The sequence below is a fragment of the Panthera tigris genome, chromosome F2 (genome assembly GCF_018350195.1).
Source record: "Panthera tigris isolate Pti1 chromosome F2, P.tigris_Pti1_mat1.1, whole genome shotgun sequence".
NCBI lineage: Eukaryota > Metazoa > Chordata > Mammalia > Carnivora > Felidae > Panthera > Panthera tigris.
The window spans coordinates 10,746,049-10,766,256 of NC_056676.1; the positions used below are offsets into that span (position 1 = coordinate 10,746,049).

At 40.8% G+C, this 20,208-nt stretch overlaps 1 protein-coding gene across 3 annotated transcripts in view; it reads right to left on the minus strand.

Annotated features, from left to right (window-relative positions):
- Positions 1-20,208, minus strand: part of TOX (thymocyte selection associated high mobility group box) — a 305,466-nt gene that overhangs the window by 133,257 nt on the left and 152,001 nt on the right. Inside the window, exons 1-2 of one of the 3 annotated variants that reach the window (XM_042973510.1) lie at positions 17,879-17,909; positions 14,135-14,200 (exon numbers count right to left, since the gene is read on the minus strand). In XM_042973510.1, the coding sequence (XP_042829444.1) occupies positions 14,135-14,200; positions 17,879-17,884 (72 nt within the window). In that variant the 5' untranslated portion in view covers positions 17,885-17,909. Of the gene's footprint in view, positions 1-14,134; positions 14,201-15,708; positions 15,755-17,878; positions 17,910-20,208 lie in introns of those variants that run through there. The other 2 variants (XM_015538751.2, XM_007084817.3) reach the window with 2 other exon arrangements.

Consider the following 20,208-nt stretch of genomic DNA (forward strand, 5'->3'; position numbering starts at 1 on the left):
TCTGCTCTTTCGGGGAACTGCGCAGGCAGACCCGCAGCCCGGACTGATGGCTTCCTGACAGTTCCACTCCTATTGACCCGGGGAAAAGGCCAATGAACTCGGGAACCACAATTTCAGTGTCTAAATTTGCAACAAAAGCCATCCTTGCTAACATACTGCCTTGTGTTATGGAAAGGCTGTCTTCACCGGGAGATGCTTGGCAAGGAGGTAAAACTGCTAATCAGACGGCTTGTTTTTGAGACTTGAACCAAGAGACTGGGTCACAGGAAAGTAACAGAGGATCCTTCCAATCTCTTTTCATTTGACCTGTTTGGACGCTTTTTTAGCCATTTGGCTAAAGCCATTACCCCTGCCCCTGTTGAACCCTCCCAGGACCCCTATTTTAGTGACAAGGGAAAGGAAATTTCTCACCTGGTTTCTGGAAGATCTCATTCCCCCTGTCTGTTTAATTACATACTCGCATTCCTTTTTAATCATATTGCTTAACATATTCCATGACCCGGGTATCCTGTTTACATTTTCTCCTTCTGCAATCCACATTGCCTTTTGCTACAGCCTGTTCTTGTTTTTTATTCTTATCCTACATGACTGCATCTGGAAGTGGGATGTTAATTAGGATTTTTCTTTTGACTACAGAGAATTCATGTTTTCATACCATCTAGGTAGAGTGTTCATATATGCTGACCAGGAACAAATAATGGGAACTCTCTTCTGGACTTTGCCTTTTCTTCTCTTTTTAAAATCTGGTTTCCCTACCAGAGGGGTCTTGTCTTTGTGAGTCTCTGTCCACACATTGCAACCATTATACAGAGCACTCAATCTTTGGTGACAAGAAGACCCATAACTCAGAAGAATTCAAAAGATATCATCTTGTACGTACCTTTAAATTATGTGATGGCTTCATGCAATCATGCATATACTAAAAATATGGCTATGGTTATAACATTGTAAAATATGTTTCTCATATAGATCTTTATTTGAAAGATAAATAAATAGCACTGCCATCACACATCTATAGAACGCCTTAATTTTTAATCTGTAACATAATTCCCGAAATTTCAGGATAGAAAAATACCAATGTTTAAATATGTTTCATCGTTTATTGAAAATTCTTGTTGCATGATTCAAAGAACTAAATGCAAAGGAGAGGAAACTGAAGAGTTTATTAGAAAAATGAGTTTTCTAAAAAAGAAAAATGATAAACTTCCTGTGTGTGTTTTCAGAAGTTAAGACATTGCATGTAATGGTGATTTCTCTCGAAAGAGTTTAAACAGCATCAACGTTAGCTCCAATTTCTTTTGAGAAGACCTTCAAAAGTAGGTATTTTTCAGATTCTTTTGTCTCTGCAGGAACAAGGGCTGATAGCTTGAGACTATAATGTATTACTGTGGAAAGCTTCGGTCTGTTACATAAATCATCTTAACACTCAGCAAGAATTGTCCAACAGTGCCATTGATGTGCTCAAGCCAATGATCCTGCAAACAATTTTTTTGTCTTTCCTCACATGTTAGACAATAGCAATAAATCATCTTCATTTAAAAACACACAATGTGCTAATTTTTCAAGCAACAGTTATCAAAGTGCAATTTTTTTTTTTTGGTAAAAAGTACAAAATTTATTTTATTTATGCTCATTAATCTTTGTGACCTGTGCTAATAAGCAAAAGGCCACAAGCACCTCAGAGCATTTGTTGTGTACCTACTATGTGTCAGGCATCCTCCAGAGTGGGAGTTGAGATACAGAGAACTCTGAGATACAGTTTGTTATGAGGGAGGTGAGTCAGAAAATATTTAAAAACTTAGGCTCCCATGTTTCAGATTCTGTGTCTCCCTCTTTCTCTGACCCTCCCCTGTTCATGCTCTCTCTCTCTCTGTCTCAAAAATAAATAAATAAATGTTAAAAAAATTTGAAAAAAAAAATTTAAAAACTTAGGCTCCCAATAAAGAGCGTGTTGGAATCAAGTGTAAACGGAAGTAGAACTACTTGAAGCTGGGATGATGAAGGGATCGGAACAAGCAGATTTACCCTGGATATCAGGAAAAAAAAACAAAAACAAGAAACAAACAAAAAAAAACAAACAAGACACTTGCGCAGAAACGCACTACGTGATCGCGGGAGGATCACAAAACCAACAAATGAGCGAGTCTGGACAATGCGGCAGGGAGATTCGACAGCAAGGTCACGTCTTCAACTCTTAGAAAACTTCAAGGGCAAGATCGGCCCTACTGACCGAAACAAACTTGGGGGTCCTGAGCCCAAGTCAGTCCTCTACTGGGACTGGTTTTTATTGGATTATGTTTTTTCATAACTGAAAACCCAGTGTGTAAAGCCTGAATGAGACCAGAAAACTTGAGGTTGACCTGAGGCCGCCCCAGTGAATGGCTCTCATTGGCTCTTAGGGCCAGGACTGGGTGAGCTTTGATTCCATGAATAGGCTGAAGCTTTGAGGATTCAGGGGTCCTGGGGCAGTGAGCCAAGCACATTCAGATCGGGGATGGGGAGGGCAACGTAGTCCAACACTCTTCTGTGAATCAGGGCTGGTGCTGAGGCCACTTCTCCACAGACTTCCAGAAAAGTTCTTAGCATTTACATATAGGCATTTCTCCTGCCACATTTTATTAATGATACTGAAATGGGGAACATTTATTTCCTCTCAGTACCGTTTGGGGGCCTACGTGAGTCTCCGAGTTACATTTGTAGGGGATACTTTAATTTTTTTTTTTTAATGTTTATTTATTTTTGAGACAGAGAGAGACAGAGCATGAATGGGGGAGGGGCAGAGAGAGAGGGAGACACAGAATCGGAAGCAGGCTCCAGGCTCTGAGCCTTCAGCCCAGAGCCCGACGCGGGGCTCGAACTCACGAACTGTGAGATCGTGACCTGAGCTGAAGTCGGACGCTCAACCGACTGAGCCACGCAGGCGCCCCTCTAGGGGATACTTTAAAACCAGTGTTGTGGGCTGTTGTCATATGGGCCTCCCCTTTGGTTAAAGAAACAAAACAAAACAAAGCAATTGTCCCCAAAACACACAAAAAACAAGCTTCTGGGAAATAAATAACGTACTCCCCCCCCCCCCCCCCCCCACTCCCCATAAGCCACAATGCACACAGGAATGATTAGGAAGAACAGATTAAGGAGCAGGAGTCACTTCTGAAACCCTAATAGGGGCCCAAGGATGTTCTTCTGGTAACAAGTTGTCATTCTGTACTGAGCGTTTAAGAGGGTAATTAAAACATTGAAATTTCACTGTTGAGCACACAATTTTATGTACAAACGCAGCTATACTTTTTTTAGTTTTTCAGATGTTTTGAATTCTCACATTGAGTGCATACATTCTGAGATTCAGTTCAACATTTTTTTTTTGCTTTATTTTATAAATAATCCATGTTAACCAGAAAAATATATACCTATGGAAAGAAATCACTGTTAGTCCATCCACTCAGAAAAAAAAAAAACCACTATTAAAACATGTGTGTCTTTAGGGGCGCCTGGGTGATTCAATCAGTTAAGGGTCCGACTTCGGCTCAGGTCATGATCTCGTGGTTCGTGAGTTCGGGCCCCACGCCGGGCTCTGTGCTGACAGCTCAGGGCCTGGATCCTGCTTCAGATTCTGTGTCTCCCTCTCTCTCTGCCCCTCCCCTACTCGCAGTCTGTCTCTCTCTCAAAAATAAATGCACATTTAAAAAAAAATGTATGTCTTTCAAGATTTTGTATATACTCCATATTTGCTATTTCGTTTTGGGTTTTTAAGTCAGATCATAGAGCTCTGATTTTGAAGGTAGAAACACGATATGAAAATCTCAGCTGACCTCTTAGTAGGTGTAGGGACTGAATTTTTCTAAGCCTCAGTTTCCAAATCTGTAAAATAGGGATGACATTTGTATTCAATTCATTAAGGGTAATCATCATTAAATGAGATGAATGAGATAATATAAATAATTTGAGTAATATACTGGCTCCTATGAGCAATCAATAAATTGTTTGCTACATTATTATTTATATTATTTTATTATTCCATCACATAATTTAATCTGATCACTGAAAACGAGTCATGAATGAGTTTCCATGCCAATAAATATCATTTACATTATTGTTTAAATGGCTGCACATTATATCATCGTGTGCATGTTCCATAATTTATCCTATTGGTTCCCTATTACCAAATATTTAGGGTTTCTGATTTTTCTGTTATGAGCCACATTGTGATGAATAACCTTATGCATTTTTTCCCCCTTCGGGTATCGTTCTAGAGTTCTATATTTATGCTCAAATGGAATCCCAGAGAAAACCCTGGAGATTATGCCTCCCCTCTGCAGTTAAGGAAAACGATGTGCAAAGAGGTGAAATGATTTGCTTGGACTTAGAGAACGAGGTGGGTAGACAGGACAGTGATAGCATCATTACAGATTTATTTTTTTTACATGTAATAACTGAATAAAATGCACTGGCTTTTAATATACCATGTAACACCACATACAGCCTTTAAGCTTTGATAAATTTTCTTTTTTAAAAAAAAAAAACAACCTGTGTTAAATTGATTTTTGGTCAAGTTCTATTTGCTCAGTCACATGCCGGCAGCCAGCGTGGAATTGAGCACTGAGTGCTGGCCTATTTTTATATGTACATATTTCATACGTACACTTAACAATACATGGTGTATGTGTTTACGGCCACTCTTCTCATTTTTGCCTGTTGCGTGGAAATCAGTAAGTGTTGGGGATGTAAAATCACATTCTTCACAAAGAAGCCAGATCAGCAGAGGAGGAAAACTACACAGATGGTCTGTGCTCTTGGTTTGTCTCCTCCCTCAATCAAGGGGAGCCAGGAAAGGGGGGTTCCTGTTTCTACCCACCAGCCTCTCAGAGGCAATTCCTACCCTTTGGATCTTTTACCAGGAAGCAACTCTAAGTGGATCCTTAGATATTTGAGGATCATCTTACGTCCTCCAGTCTCTGCTAGAAAACAAGCTTACACAAGTGGAGCTGAAGACAGGGACATGGAAGAAACAAAAAAGTTGAACAACTGGAGACAATTTCCTCAGTTTAGTGACCCAGAAGTGGGATCCCTGGGGAAAAGTAGCCGGAAGGGTCTTCTGTGGGAAGCCTCATACTTTATTTACCGCCCAGAGGAAGAAAGGAAAAGTGTGAAGGGCGGGACAAGTGTACCAGCCCTGGACAAGAAGAGCTGTGAGAAGACAGAGGAAACAGGACAGAAGTGGTGAGAAAGGGGTGGATAAGACTGGAAAAGAAGGGAAGGAAGGAATCGTCGCCCTGGATAAATAAATAAAAGAAACAGGGACCTCAAAAGCACCTCACCTTTGTACAGCTTTTATATGTGTTTGAACGAGTAGGAGACATGAAACTGAAATTAGATTATGAAATTGCTGCTTTTGTAGGTCAACGATGGAAATTGGCAAGTTCACTGGGTCCACCCTAATATTTTTCAGAATATTCTCACACGTGTAACAGAACTGAGCAGTTGTCTCAGTACTAACGAGGTGGCTGAGGTTAGTCCGTCAACATCCGACCTTGACGTTCTATAATAAAACAAAGGCTAGCTGAGCGAGGATGGAATTTGGCTGGGGCATGAGGCTTTCCTAGCCCAGCATCTTAGCTCTGATACTTACTAGCTTTTTGCTGTTTGGCCAAGCACTGTACCTCTGTCATCCTCACTGAACTGTTATAAGGATTAAATGAGATAATGTATGCAAAGCTTTTGCTGAGTTCCTTGCCAGACACAGGGGACTGCCAACTGACAGCTTTTATTATTCTTATGAATCTAATTCATTCATTACCGTGGGGGTCGGGGAGCGCTAACCTAAACTTCTCGTCAAGCAGAAGCTTCCCGCTACAACTTACCATCATCTTGACAAGCAAGACGTTTCACTGAAGTCAGAGCAAAAGAAATAAACAGCTCAGTAGTCACAGTATCCAGGAGTTCAGGCTTCCCTGAGGCCAACTTGTGTCTGGGGCGGCCAGCCCTGCCCCACCCCTGCAATCCTATTATCTGCCCTGAACCCCATTCGTCCAAGGCCACTCCGCTTCGTGCCTTCAGAAAATCGCAACTCGCAGTAGGTTTAGCCCTTCTTGAAGGAGGGCCTTCTGAAATGCAAGGAGACCCCCCAGTTGCATACCGGGAAGCCTACGTGCAAGAAGGCGATAATGTTTGGCCTAAACAAAGACCGTGAGAGTCCTTGTGAGTTTCAGAGCGGGCTGTTCCATCTGAATAATACAATGGTGGCACCAAGATGTCATTTGCTTGACTCTGCTTGCGACAGCAACAATCATAACGTATAAGCAGCAAGGAATGCATGGAGAATATTTTCCAAGACAGGCACCAATTAATTTCAAACCACCAGGGCTATAGTTATACGTTTTTATATCCAAACTGTGAAATAACATAGATCAGAAAAAAAAAAAAAAAAAAAAAAACACCACAGGAGAGAGAGAGAAAAAAAAATACGGATAGACATAAAGATTAAACTGAAACCTGTGTTTCTGGGAAGGCTAGCTAAGTCTGTTCCAAAACCGAGGAACTGAAACTACAAAGGGAAACTTGACACTTTTTAAAGGTGTTTAGGTGGCAGATGAGGATATGAAGAAGGAGGTCTCAGGAGAGATACGGGTGGGTGGCAGAAACCTCAGCTCTTCCAAGCCTCAGTGTTCTGACGCTAAAAATGGGCAAAATCGTTTCTATCTGATGTACTGGTGCGATTAAATGTTAGTGTTTGTTTCGAACAATCTTTAAGTGCCTTGGAAAATGGAGTTGGCATAGACAGATGACATCATTCAACATGTTACTATTCTTAACTTGAAATACCATACCTATTTTGTAGACATTCTTTAGTGACAGGTTTACTGGAATACGTGCCAGACGAAAAATCTAGCAAGTTCTACACTGCAAAACTTCACAGGAAGGATCATCGAGCTTTTCATAATCGTTCACATGCTAGAGAGCAAATCGACAAAATACAATTTTGAACGTAGATGGGCTACGTTCAAAACGTACCAAGTGCACCTGTAGAACTGGTCAGGCAGTGTCCTGGAGACATAGCACCCTTCCCTGCGCCAAAATGCCTTGGTGTCACTTAACAGAGGACCATTGAGCACACCATCCTCCAAACAAAGCTCAATGTTTTTTTGAGAATCTGTTCTTACCACCAACGCTATTCCACTCAGATACATTCAGAGTTTTTGTCACTGAAATGCATTTCCCTAAAGCCTTAAAAAAACATACTATTAAACAATTATCATAAAATTCACAAGCATACTCAGCAACAAACATTCATTCTGTGAAATAAAAAATGAGTCTTATATCCACAAATCCCACAGCTTGGAAATGTATATGACACACAACATTTAACCTGTCAGCTGCCTCATTAGTGTCAATGAGTGGGAACTGGCAATCAGTAGATGTGCTCTACATGTGTTTATGTTTGAAAATTTCCCAAAATAGCTCTGCTAGAGAGGTTGCTATAAAACACTTCTACTGGACAAATGAATCTCAGTTTAAATCTTATGGTCTCCTTAAAGTTTTTTTTTTTTTTTTTAGGAATCATATTTCTCATGTAACTGATCATTTACAGCTAACAGAGTCAATACCCCACTAATAATAATAATAATAATAATAATAATAATAAAGACTGGGTGGCTAAAAAAATCATCTAAATTTCAGTCATACCAATATGGAAATGATCAAGAAAATATGCAGAAAGACTGATGTGTGTTTGGCCATCAAGAGCCCCAAGATAGATATTTGTATGGCGCCCGTGTTCAGAATCCATACAGCTATTAAGACATTTTTATAAACTGTAAGAAATATGCAAGCTATTTCAAGATATAATTCTGAAAAACAGACTTCCATGTAAGAAGCCAATTTAGGAAGAAAACAACATAAACAATAGTAACTTGTGTGCTCAAGTGAAGCATCTTTTTAATTTTGAGTAATGAAGATGTCAAGCCAAATGCTAGAGTAGTTTAACTTAATTAGGTGGCCTATTTTTCCAGGCTTCCTTTCATTTCCCATTGAAAACTCAGCTTGTATGCAAGGCAACAAGAGCAATTTTGTCTGTAATGAATACCTCCGGGACTGCGCAGAGTAATCATTTGAATGTTACACTGAAGACTGGTTTGAGTAACTAGTTTGGGCTTGTTAAGATGCCAGACTTTGTTGGACTAACTAGATTACTCAAAGCATGGCAGCTTTGCCATTTTATTGGGTCAACGGTCAAAAAGTCAAGTTGACTTTACTCCTGAAATTTCTGCCAAAAGGAACCAATCTAGAAGTAATTGGTCTAATTTATAGTTGAAATTTATGTCACAATCACGGAAATTTTATGGCCCATAGTCAAGGGAGGTATGTGTGTGTGTGTGTGTGTGTGTGTGTGTGTGTGTGTGTTTCAAAAATGCTCCTTAAAATATTATGCTTTCTAGGCCCTTTTTTTCCATACCTCATTTCTACTCTAACCTAGAGAATTTTCTCATTAGAAAACATGTAATTAAAAATATATTGTTTTTAATATGTTTGCAGGTCTCAAAACATTGTAATTCTGACAGTAGATTTAAGAAACTAATGTACAAAAAGAACTTGGAGAATCCTATTGGTTCCGTGGCCATTGGATTGCTTATGAAAAACAGGAACACAATATTATTGTAGGAAAAACTGCCTATTATGATCTAGTTTGTTATCACATTAATTCTTTGAGTCCTGTACTTGAAGTGATTCGCTGCGGAGTCGGGAGTGCTGGTGCCTTTTGTTGATGTGTCGAGGCAATGGCGCCCGGATGCAGAGAAGCTACTGGAACGAAATGAGCAGGGCCAGAATTGCTAAGCGGCTTCAGCGCAGCACTGAAAAGTCACCGCAAGTAGAAGACTCAAAGAGCTCATATGATTTTTTTAAAATGGACGCAAAATATTTCAATCACCGACTCATCTTTTAACAAACAATACTTCTGATGTCAGACACCCCAGGCACAGGAGATACAGGGAGAAACCAGGGTGAGCCCTGTTTTCAAGAGCTTGCAATCATGTGGGCAAGACGAGGAAGTGGGTACCAATTCTACAAGTTCACTACAGGCCACAGAGGGACAAACATGTACATCGACGACTCCGGCTACCCACTAGAGAGGCGTGGAAGAGGGAAGAGACACGGCGACAGGAAGAGGAGAAATGGAAAGGTGGAAGTGAGGTGACGTGGGAGAAGTTAATGAGAAACCCTGAAGCCCGGGTCTCAGGCAGTAATTACGTAGAAGGAAAGAGGAGACAGGTTCAAAAGTAGAATCAACCCTATCTGAGATTCACTCAGGGTTGAGTCATAAGGGAGGCGCTCTTGGTGTCTTGGCGACTGTGTAGAGTGGTGCTCCCTCTCACGACTATAGACAATATAGGAAATAAGAAAGCTTGAGGGGTGAGGGAGTAGGTTGGAGGTGATGAATGTTGATTTGATGAATTACTATGTTGAGTCTGAGCTGCAGTCAGGAACAGGAGCCAAGTGGAGTTAGAAATCAAACCTGAAACTCACACGAGCGGGCTGCCCTTAATATCTAGACGCCCTTCAACTTTTATATTCAAAATACGTGATATGGAATGCGTTAAGTGCTCAGTTTTAAGATTCTAGGAAAAAATAATATTGCATCTATTTTATCATCCTATTTTTAAATGTTTGTTTATGTCTGAGAGAGAGAGAGGATGAGCGGGGGAGAGCAGAGAGAGAGGGAGAGAGAGAATCCCAAACAGGCTCCGCCCTGTCAGCACAGAGCCTGATGCAGGACTCGAACTCACAAACCATGAGATCATGACCTGAGCTGAAATCAAGAGTCAGATGCTTAACCCACTGAGCCACCCATGTGTCCCGATTATTGTGTTTTTTCATCTTGAGATTTGAGGAACCAGGTAAGAGACAGGATTTCTGTGGGGGAAAAGAAAAGAAGCAAAGGGAAACCTGCACAAACTGAAAATAATCCAAAATCAGATCTCAGGTCAGGACATTTAATACTTCAGGCTTACTGTGATGCTCAGAATTAACCATAAAAATTGGTTCAAGTTTAAAGGATAGGTATTCATGGAAATAAGGAGGAAGGAAGGAGAGAGAGTAAGAAGAAGAAACAAGTGGGGTGTCTGGGTGGCTCAGTCAGTTAAGCATCCGACTTTGGCTTGGGTCATGTGTTTGTGGGTTCGAGCCCTGCGTCGGGCTCTGGGCTGACAGCTCACAGCCTGGAGCCTGCTTCGGATTCTGTGTCTCCCTCTCTCTCTGCCCCTCCCCTGTTCATTCTCTCTCTCTCTCTCTTTCTCTCTCTCAAATATAAACATTAAAAAAATTAAAAAAAAAAAAGAAGAAAGGAGGAAAAGGAGGAGAGAAGGAATAAAGCAAGCAAGGAAGTAAGGACGGAAACCAAACAGAAGGAAAGGGTTTAGCAGAGTAAACGCCAAGGTCAAGGAGGAAGTGATTTATTGAAAATATGGTTCAGTCAAGTAACTGTCCTGAGCATTAAGCTTCTCTATGACCTGACACCATAAAAACCTTGTGATTCCCCCATCAAGTGATTATTTCTTGCATAAAAAAGATCAGTCCTTCTCAAACTTTTTCACAGAGTACCCCAACAGACGCATGCATGAGAATGTTTCTGCATCCAGAGAACTGGGGAAAAGGTCGCCAGTGTGAGTGGGAAGCTTAGAATGAACAGGTAGCCACGGAAAATGATATTCTGGAAACTGCCATAGAGAAAGAAAGAAGGAGACAAAGTAATGGCACATATTCAAAATGAAACACAAATAAATAAAAAAAGATTGGATTCAAAGAAAAAAAATAAACACAAACAACCTTGGTGACATAGAAAGTTTAAATCAAGAGAACCAGATTCCTCTTCTGTTTCCTCTGATGTATTTACTTGAAATGAACACTTATATCTTGAGTAGAATCACATATAAGGAGCTACTGAAGGCACCATAATTCTAGGGGCTGGAGACAGGGGCTTGAGTTTTTCAGGGAAAGGGGCCTCAGGGCATGTGAATCAGAGTTGAGTGGGTTTGGAAGATTCCAGGGAAGAGTTAGAGCTAAGGTGGGAAGCCAGATCCCCCCTGCCTTGCTGTTCTCTACTCCGCCATATTGGTCAATCAGACATGACGAGTTAAAAATGAGAAAGAAGTGACTTTATGAAGGACTGTTGTCCACACTTCACATCTGGCTTTCCTTTCTTTAACATGCTCCCATTTTCTCACAAACTACTTGGGAGGAGATCTGCAAGCTCATGAGATAACAAGCAACATGGTCTGCCCTTAGCCGGGGCTTAGAAACACACAAAGAAGTCTTGCATCACATGCTTCAAATTCTATGCACTCAAAGGTAAAAAAAAAAAAAAAAAGGTTAAGTGGTATTTAAATTAAAGTACTGAGTGGCCAGCACACTCACAGCTAGCTATTAGAGGAGAAAATAGTCCATATTCCAAGAATGGAGCTAGGGAGAAGTGGAAATGTCATGGGTTTTTATTGCATAGTTGTCAGGCTTATTATAAGGTAGTACACAATTTAAAAGCTGCCTATCAATTACAGAATGATATGCAAAAAATTTTAAGGATCTGCATACACTAGCTTCAGAGGTATAGAATGCATGTAGTAGATAGTACCAAAGAGCCCTTTGGGACTGTCTAAAAGAATATCATTAATTTTTACAGTGTACTTCCATTTCTGGAGCCATTCCAGCATTGGCTTTCTATAAAAATCATTTCAAGTTTAGAATTATGCTATTTGCTCCCAGCAACATCACAGGAGCAGTAGTATACCATATGTTGCTACTTAGCAACTTAGTCGGTAAGTCCCAAAGCATGTACTGATTTGAAAATTGAACAGGAATTATAATTGTTGAGTAATGCTACGAGGCAAGTTATCTTGGATTACTAAACTATGCAGATGTTTGATGTTATGTAGGAAAAGGAATAAAACTATTTTTTTTTCCCCTGTAAGATGACTAAAATCCTATTTATGGTTGCCAAAAGGGATAAATTGATGAAACTTCCCTAAAAGAATACCAGGTAATGAATTTTTGGACACACTATATTACAGTAAACAAAAGGAACGTTAAGCGTAAAATTTAGCTAAGGCCATTCAACTTATGTAATTTGCAAAGTTTATTCCCCCCCAGAGTACGTATTATCTTGCATTAGTCTAATTTTTAAAAGAGCACACTCTGGAAACATTTTTATATGTGCTACATTATTAAAAAATAGTTTGCTTCGGGCACACAAACCTGCCATATTTTTACAAAGCGCAGAAAGTATTTGGGGCTCTTTACTCTTTCATAAATTATCACTGGTATGTATGTATGTATGTATGTATGTATATATGTATGTTCTCACTGGTATTTAAAACATTCTTAGTAACTCCTGATTGGAATATTAAAAGAAATAATTAATGTTGGTTGTTTGATTTTAGTCAGGGCTTAATGGTATCCATCGTACTTGAATTTAAAAATCTAAGGAGCCAAGTTGTTATGATGTATATGCTTTGGATTTCCAATCCTTTATCCAAAAGTCTTTAAGACAGACATAATGATTCTCTGAAATGGAGCAGTTGCTTTATAGCAGCAATCATTTATTGGGTTTGTGTTTCTACTGTTTCAAACAAATTCAATTAGCCCTTACACTTCAAAACCCTAAAGGCACCAAAGAGATGATACTGGGTTACTTTAATCTAATCGTAATACTAAACTTGTCAGTACAGTTTGGGGATTGATGGTTAGAAGAAAATTAATAGTAACATTTTTCATTTTTTAATCAAACAGTCCTATTCAGAACTACCTATGGATCTCGGAGGCTACTTAGCTGAATGAATTCTGTGAAGTAAGAATTCTAAATGCAACGCTCAGCCTACCAAAGGTATCCTGAAAGTGATCAACTCAGTTGAATGGAAGGAAATGGAGTCCGGATCTTTGAACTCAGGGATGACCTTCTCGTCTGAACAGTATAGTGTAGTTTCCAGAATGTCTGCCAGAGAAGGCAGTGATCATAATGACTTCTAAATGCAAAGTTCATGGAGAGGCAGGCTTGCCTCTGTTTTGAGTTAAGCACGAGACATTTTGTGCTCGAAGAAATTTCAAAGCTTCACGAAGTGCACCCCTCACATATACATTAGATTAATTCACTGACAAGCAGCATGAAGAAAAATCCAAGTTTTATTTTTGTTCTCTGTTTCCCCCACCCGTCCCCGTTATCAAATCCCTTTGGACAGCTTTGCAGGCATTGAAAACTCCCGTGCTAGGGTTTACACCACAGTTACTGATACATGAAACTTCAAACTGCCATGGTTTTTGCTGCTCTTCCAGGAAAAAAAAAAAGTTCAAGTCTACAAAATGCTCCTATGATTCTCCCTTGTTTTCATTGATTCATTTATTTTCGTTTGCACTGTTATTACACATTATGTTATGCCCGCACTTTGGGGCAGTTACAATTTGGCTTTAAATGTCCTCACTGGATTAAAGGGCCTGGTCTTTAAGTGTCTAAAAATAAAGAGCCCAGAATTTACTTTGATAAACGTAACCGTTTACGTTTTCATTGGACTTCTGTCGTCACTTTTCACAGTTAAATACCTTGTCAACCATTCCTAGTGAAATGGCTACAAACGCGCTCTTGAAAGATTTCAATCACATCGTGCATTTGGGCAAAAAAAAAGCTACCCGACCTGGTAGATTCTGAAGGCCGCCATACAGTGCTCACGGGCCATGTGATTTTGGTTGGAAAGGTAGCCCTGTATTGACAACTGCCCCAACAGTTGATAATGAAAGCTATTCGTGACATGTGCAGCTTATAATGATTAACTCGTCTATCGTCAGAAGCACAAATAACCTGCACCTGTAAAGACTTTATTTCCTAAAGGTAAAACAACTGTTTAGGAAAGATCATGCTGGCAAAACAGCTGCTTGCCATTCTGGAGAGGAAACAAGGTAGTATCTTTCAACAAATGCCAACTCCCGTGTTTTATCAGCTCTATCTCATTAACTGGAAACAAGGCTTAAATGCTTTGTTTATAAATTATGATTATTCCTGATTGCGGCAGTTACTGATAGCGCTACTCATTTGCAATGCAACTCTTTGAATTTGTTTAATTACAATTTGAAACAAGGCAGAGAAGATTAATTAACCCACCTGGCTGGCTGGCACATAGTCCTGGCTCGGCTCTGTCATGCTCATATACATGTTCTCACCGTCAAACTGCGAATGAAACAATAGTAAACATTCAGCAATCTTGACTGTGTGCATGTTTGTTGTTGTTGTTGTTTTCACCATCAAACTGGAAAACAGTAGCCATAAAAAAAAAAAAACAACAAAAAACAACAGTGTGGTTGGGAATACAGAAAATCTGTCATCGCCAGTGAGACACGTCTTTTCTTTGATGTTTCTGTTGTCATCCTTCCTGACCCTGGATGTCAGTGATTTGGAGTAATTAGCGCTCTAGTAATTACAGCAAGCAAGCAAGAAATGAATGGTTTCCTTTCATCTGCAATCTGTTTTAAAACAAAAATGGCTCATTTTGCATACCATGTCTGCGTACTGCAGTTTGGTCGTGATGAAGTATTAAACGAACGGCCTGATTTCTGGGAGAGAAACATAATGGGAAGTACACCGAGGCACAGCTCAGTGTGTTCTGAGTCTAGCTCTCAAAAGCGAGAAAGGGCAGAGTTTTCAGATTAGACCCAAACTCGCTTCATCCCAGTCGCCTGATGATGAACATTTTTAACTTTATAATATTTACAAAGAGCACGTGGCACCACAGCCATGGCTGAGAATGATAACGACCGTGAGTCACCGTGAACATAGACAAGCTCCATGGTTCAAACATTCCTCTCTAAAGTCCTGCAGAGATAGAGGCTTCATGTAAGTATTACGAAGGCATAGAAATTCATACACAAATTTACGAGGTAGGAACAAGAAGGGAGGGGGAAATTCATGGGGTAATACAACTGCAGGACCGTCGAACGGTTCAGGCAACAGTGACATAACAACAACATACTTTTCATTATTTGGGTTTTCGAAAGCAGTAATCATTCCATTCAGACTTAATCCCCAGCTATCTTCAGTCATTTGATAAATGGGCAAAGCATTCCTTTTTTTAGTTAGAAGAAGAATTTCCCCTAGGAAATAATCAAGTGGGCTAATACAGCCAGCTTCAAAGAGCTGACTCTGAATACACTTTCCTTGCCAGACTAATTTCAGACATGGGAACTTTTCAAGTCTCAATCTGAAAAATTACTTGTGAAGACCGAATAATGGTATTGATGGAGGTGCCAGTACACGGTAATATGGGCACATTTTATATATCATCAAGAAAGAGAAAACTGTGTTACAGACATCGCATTCCACCATCAATGAGCTGCCAGCAGCATCCAGAGGGTCATACAAACACTGGAACACGCCAAAGACCCCGAGCCGTACTCTAGGGCACTAGGTGCCCTGAAGATTCACATCGACAAGGAAAGACCTCCCTACAGACAGCGAAACACTCACGAGGTTGAGTTCAAGGAACCAAAGGCTCTCCTCACACATCACCCTGAAAATATATTTCATGTTATGTGAACAAACTTATCTAAACAGATACGAAATCACTTACTGAATGATAGTGGTTGTTAGGACAAGTCAGAAATAGCACACTGAGAAAAGACTAGCGAGACATTTGGTGACTTTGTCATCTGGCTCAGGAGCCCTGAGTCCAAGTGACTTACCCAAGGTTGCATTTCCATCAGTCAGGTGAATGCCTTCAACCCAAAGATAGTCTAGCCCGAATCAATCCACCTGTTTCTGCTAACAACTCAGGCCCCGACAAAAAGCATCATTCGGCATTTCACCCCCACCCACTGTTGGTTTGTTTGCAAATGTTTTTTATGTGAAGATGCCAAAGAACCATTTAAAATATGGACAGTTTCTCTGACTATAACAAACTAAACTGCACAGAAGTAGTGAAGTACATCAAATACTCCACAGCCTATGCATATTCTATAAATGTGTTACTTTCTATTTCATCTTCTCTAACTCATTTTCTAAATCTGGTGTCGTTCTCAAGCCAACGAAGGCTCTGAAGTTTTGGTTTTAGTCTATCCAAAGCGTATGCTAATTGAGTGTATTCAATGTTACTGCTCTTGATAAGGACTCTTTCCTCAAAAAGTACCAATGCTTAAGCAATACTGAGCCAAGGCTGAAACAGCATTTTACAACAAAAGGTATGTGACTGTGGGGATAACTATTTTTTGGAGTACATTCCATGCCCCCATAACCTGCCTGTAGCTTCACACGCATTAACTGATTCCATCACACAACAAACCACGAGTTCGGTATTATTATTACATACACCTTACAAAAGGAGACACAAAGGCACAGAGGATTTAAGCTAGATGCCCAAGGTCACAGAGCTCTTAAGAGGCAAGGGCTGGAACTCAAAGCCAGGCTTTCTAGCACGTGCACTTAACCACCAGAACATAGAAATTGTTCTGAATTCTAATGAGTTAGCTACCGATCCTGAAAATAGTGTCCACATCAAAGCAGAGTGTTGGCAACATCTCCACATTGAGACACGGTCCGGAATTTCTGTGGCATTGTGAGACTTTCAAAAACACAAGAGGCACAAGCGAGCTGCCAGTATAGGGATCAGGCTGGTGGAATATCTTCAGATGTTTATAATTAACCCTTACAATGCCGAGAGGTGGTATGACGGTGGTTTATTTTGTGCCAGCGTGACTGGGCCACAGGGTGCCCAGACACTCGGTCAAATATTATTCCAGGTACGTCCAGGAGGGTACTTCTGGGTGAAATTAACATGTGGATTGGTAGAATGTGTGAAGAAGAGCACCCTCCCTCTCGCAGGTGGGCCTCATCCAATCAGTTGAAGGCCTGAAAGGCACAGAAAGGCTGACCCTCTGCAGAGTAAGAGGAAATTCCTCCTACCTGGCTGGCAGAACTGGAACAACCACCTTTTCCTGCTGTCAGACTTGAATGGAAACATCCGCTCTCCTTCGGTCTTAAGCCTACCAGCTTCGGGACTGAAACTGTGCCATTGGCTCTCCTTTCCAGCTTCCCCGCTATAGTTTTGGATTGGGACAATTTCTTATAATAAGTCACACATTCTGTTGGTTCTGTTTTGCCGGTGAACCCTAACTGAAAGGCTCTGAAGGCTTATTTTTAGAGGACTCGCAAGGCAAAGATGCATGAAGGGATGACATCTATTTCATGGTATGCTTGCTTTCCAGGGGAACAGAAGCCATGTTGATTTTGCCCTCAGAGTCTCTGGACTCACTGCATCCATTCCCTGTGCCTCACTGTGTCCCACACACATTCACACCTCTTTGTCCAGAACACCTTTCTTCCCTTTTCACTGCTGAAATATTTCTTATATCCATGGTACTTTCTTACACCCCTCATTTCCCTAGAGGAGGTGATCACTTGACAAGAGAAATAAGATTTAGCTTTGAGAGAATGGTTTCAAGGCTTTGGAATGCGGTCAGCTCATCGTTCTGCAGTGGCTTAAAACTGGTTACTTTAGGAGCAGAAGCCCTTAAAAAAACGTACAGAAGTAGCTAGAAGCCCATTACTCAAACGCTAGCTGTAGTTCTTCCTCAAGAGTTTTGTAGAATTCAGAAACATAGAGATTGCCCGAGAATCAAGAGACCTGGCTATAAATGAGTCGATGCCCTCTTTCCGAAGAATTTTGAGTTGCCAAACAGAAATACATATGTGTGTCGGAACATGCTGAGCCATTCTCCTTGCGGTTGGACCCACTCTTGGGCACAGGAAGAAAAGTAAGCCATGATCCCATCCTCCCCCCCCACTCCGCCCCCTGTCCACGCACACCCCATCAGGTTAAGGTCATCCGTGTACTGTTCACAGCCCTCACCCACCCACCCACATCCTATTCAGGAGCTGGTTCCAGGAATCTCAACAAGCCTTCTGCAGATGCACCATTCTTAGAGGGCGTCCTCTCGTGTAGTGGGCCCATGTCCGTCCACTCGCCATCTGAAGTGGAATTAAGAGTGCATAGAGCCCTAGAATTCTGGCCTTGGAAAGATCCCTGAAGGCATCCTGATTGGAGAAACTGCCTTTCTATTGGTCACATGGTTCATCTGGAACCAGAATCAAGGTCTGGATTCCTAATGGAAGAGTCTTCCACTATGACATGCTGCTTTATACTCCATCACGCATAAAAATGGGGGATCAGACTCTATGACTATTGTAGTTGTATATGGCTTATTTGCATACTCCATGATCTCGAAGGCACAGTGTGTGTTATTACATCAGTGACCTTGCTTTGCTTTACCTGGACCACACAGTAGATGAACATTATTAATAATTGTTACAATAACATTGGTTCATTAAAAATAACTAGTTACATTTCCTCACTCCTTATGTTTATCACAGTTATTATGCTTAGAAGTCAACTGAATTCAGGCATTAGAACTTTTCAAAATATATCTGAGCAAACTAGGTAGGACTTTTAATTTCCACGGATTCTCAATTTAAAACCTGAAGCAAAGTTTGAAAGAATAAATAGGCTGACTTATTTAAATCTAAATGTAAATGACATCAACTCAGGATTAGCCTTTCTGACCAAGTGCTTTTATACTCTTTATTGTGTTTTTATTTCAAAGCACCAGGGGATGCAATCACGTAAAAAGTCATTTATAATCTTCTACTACAGTTTTTTGAAATTGTTTTTAGAGGATATTAACCAAACCCATAATCCCAAAGAGCTTTTCAAACTAGGTAGTTATTATTTCTTCTATTTAAAAGCTGAAAGCAGACATCCAACATTGCCTGAACATAGTAAATGATGAGCAAAACTGGGCAATATTAGATGACCCAAACCACTAAAACCAGAAAAATCAAAGGCAGCATGTGAACTATAAATCAGTCGTTGGCACTGGTAAAGGAAACGGGATCTTTTTAGGGAAACCATTAGAGGAAACCGAGAAAACTGCTGCTGGGTGGGGGGGGGGTGGTGGAGAACCTCATGAAATTCATGAAACAGTACCACATTGTATCGCCTATAAAAGGGAAAACCTTACATCTCTGGGTGTTTTCTGAGGGAATATTTGATACTCTGTTTTGTTTTGTTTTTTTTTAAAGAGCTAAAAGTAGAAATGCTTATAGCAGAGAGTTAATTTGACATTTCTTAGAAGATGCATTATAATAAATTGTAAGACGGGGTAATATCCTCAAAATAAAATATCTATTTCTGTGTTGCTTGACTCAACAGAAGATTAGAAGTCCTCTTTTCCCTGCTTGCTTTATAATGAAAGAAATAACGGTTTGGGCAGTGAAGTCAACGACTTTTGTTGTTTCATGGAAGCAAAGCATTTTGAAAGCTAATGGGAAGGGCGATAACGGACACATGAGCATATAGTTACCTCTGCTGTTCCCACGCACGGTAAGAATGCATCCAACGAAAACAGAGCCAGGCAAACTCCTACACTTACTACACATCCTCTCATCCTCAAGGAAGAAGGTCAGGAGACACTGGAGAGGGAATCTGTGTGTATCTAGCTTCTAGCTTCAAGGCTGGCTGTGTTGATGCGAGATAGTCTAAAGCAACATGCCTCCATGCAGAGCCAGGCTGAATGAAACCGACTGAGCACAAGGGCCGGAAAAGTGGCTGATACTGAAAGGAAAGGAGACCAGCAGAGCACAGGCTGGCAACACCCCACGGAAAGAAAGCAGAGTTGCTCCGTTCGTTGGTGCTCCGAATGGACGAGCCTGAGAGCCCGAGAGCGCACAGAGCTGAGACAGGAAAGAGAAACCCCTTTCCGCAGCCTCCCGTCACTTGAACTTGAGTGGTCAGCACTCTGCTGCAGATCTGAAAGGCATGGAGAGGAAATAGGATCTGGGCATAGCGAGGCCACTGGGAAGACTGGGCCACTGGAAGCCGGGAGAGAGGCTCTTATACCCACAAGTAAAATACTGTGCCCAGACCTTAGACTCTGGAGCTTGGCTGTTGGAACTGAATTTAGATCTCGTTTTTGTCCCAGTGATAGATTTATCCGGAGGAAGTTCTATACACCACGTCTCTTTTGTTACTTTTGGTAGCTGAAATTTTCAATACTGATGTTATGCATAAACTTGTAACTCGCTCGAACACTGTAAGTCCATGTAAGTATGGGCTCCATACTTCACATAATGATGCCATCATGGCTCAAGCTATTTTTAACCTTTGCAGGCACTTTCTAATCACATCAGAG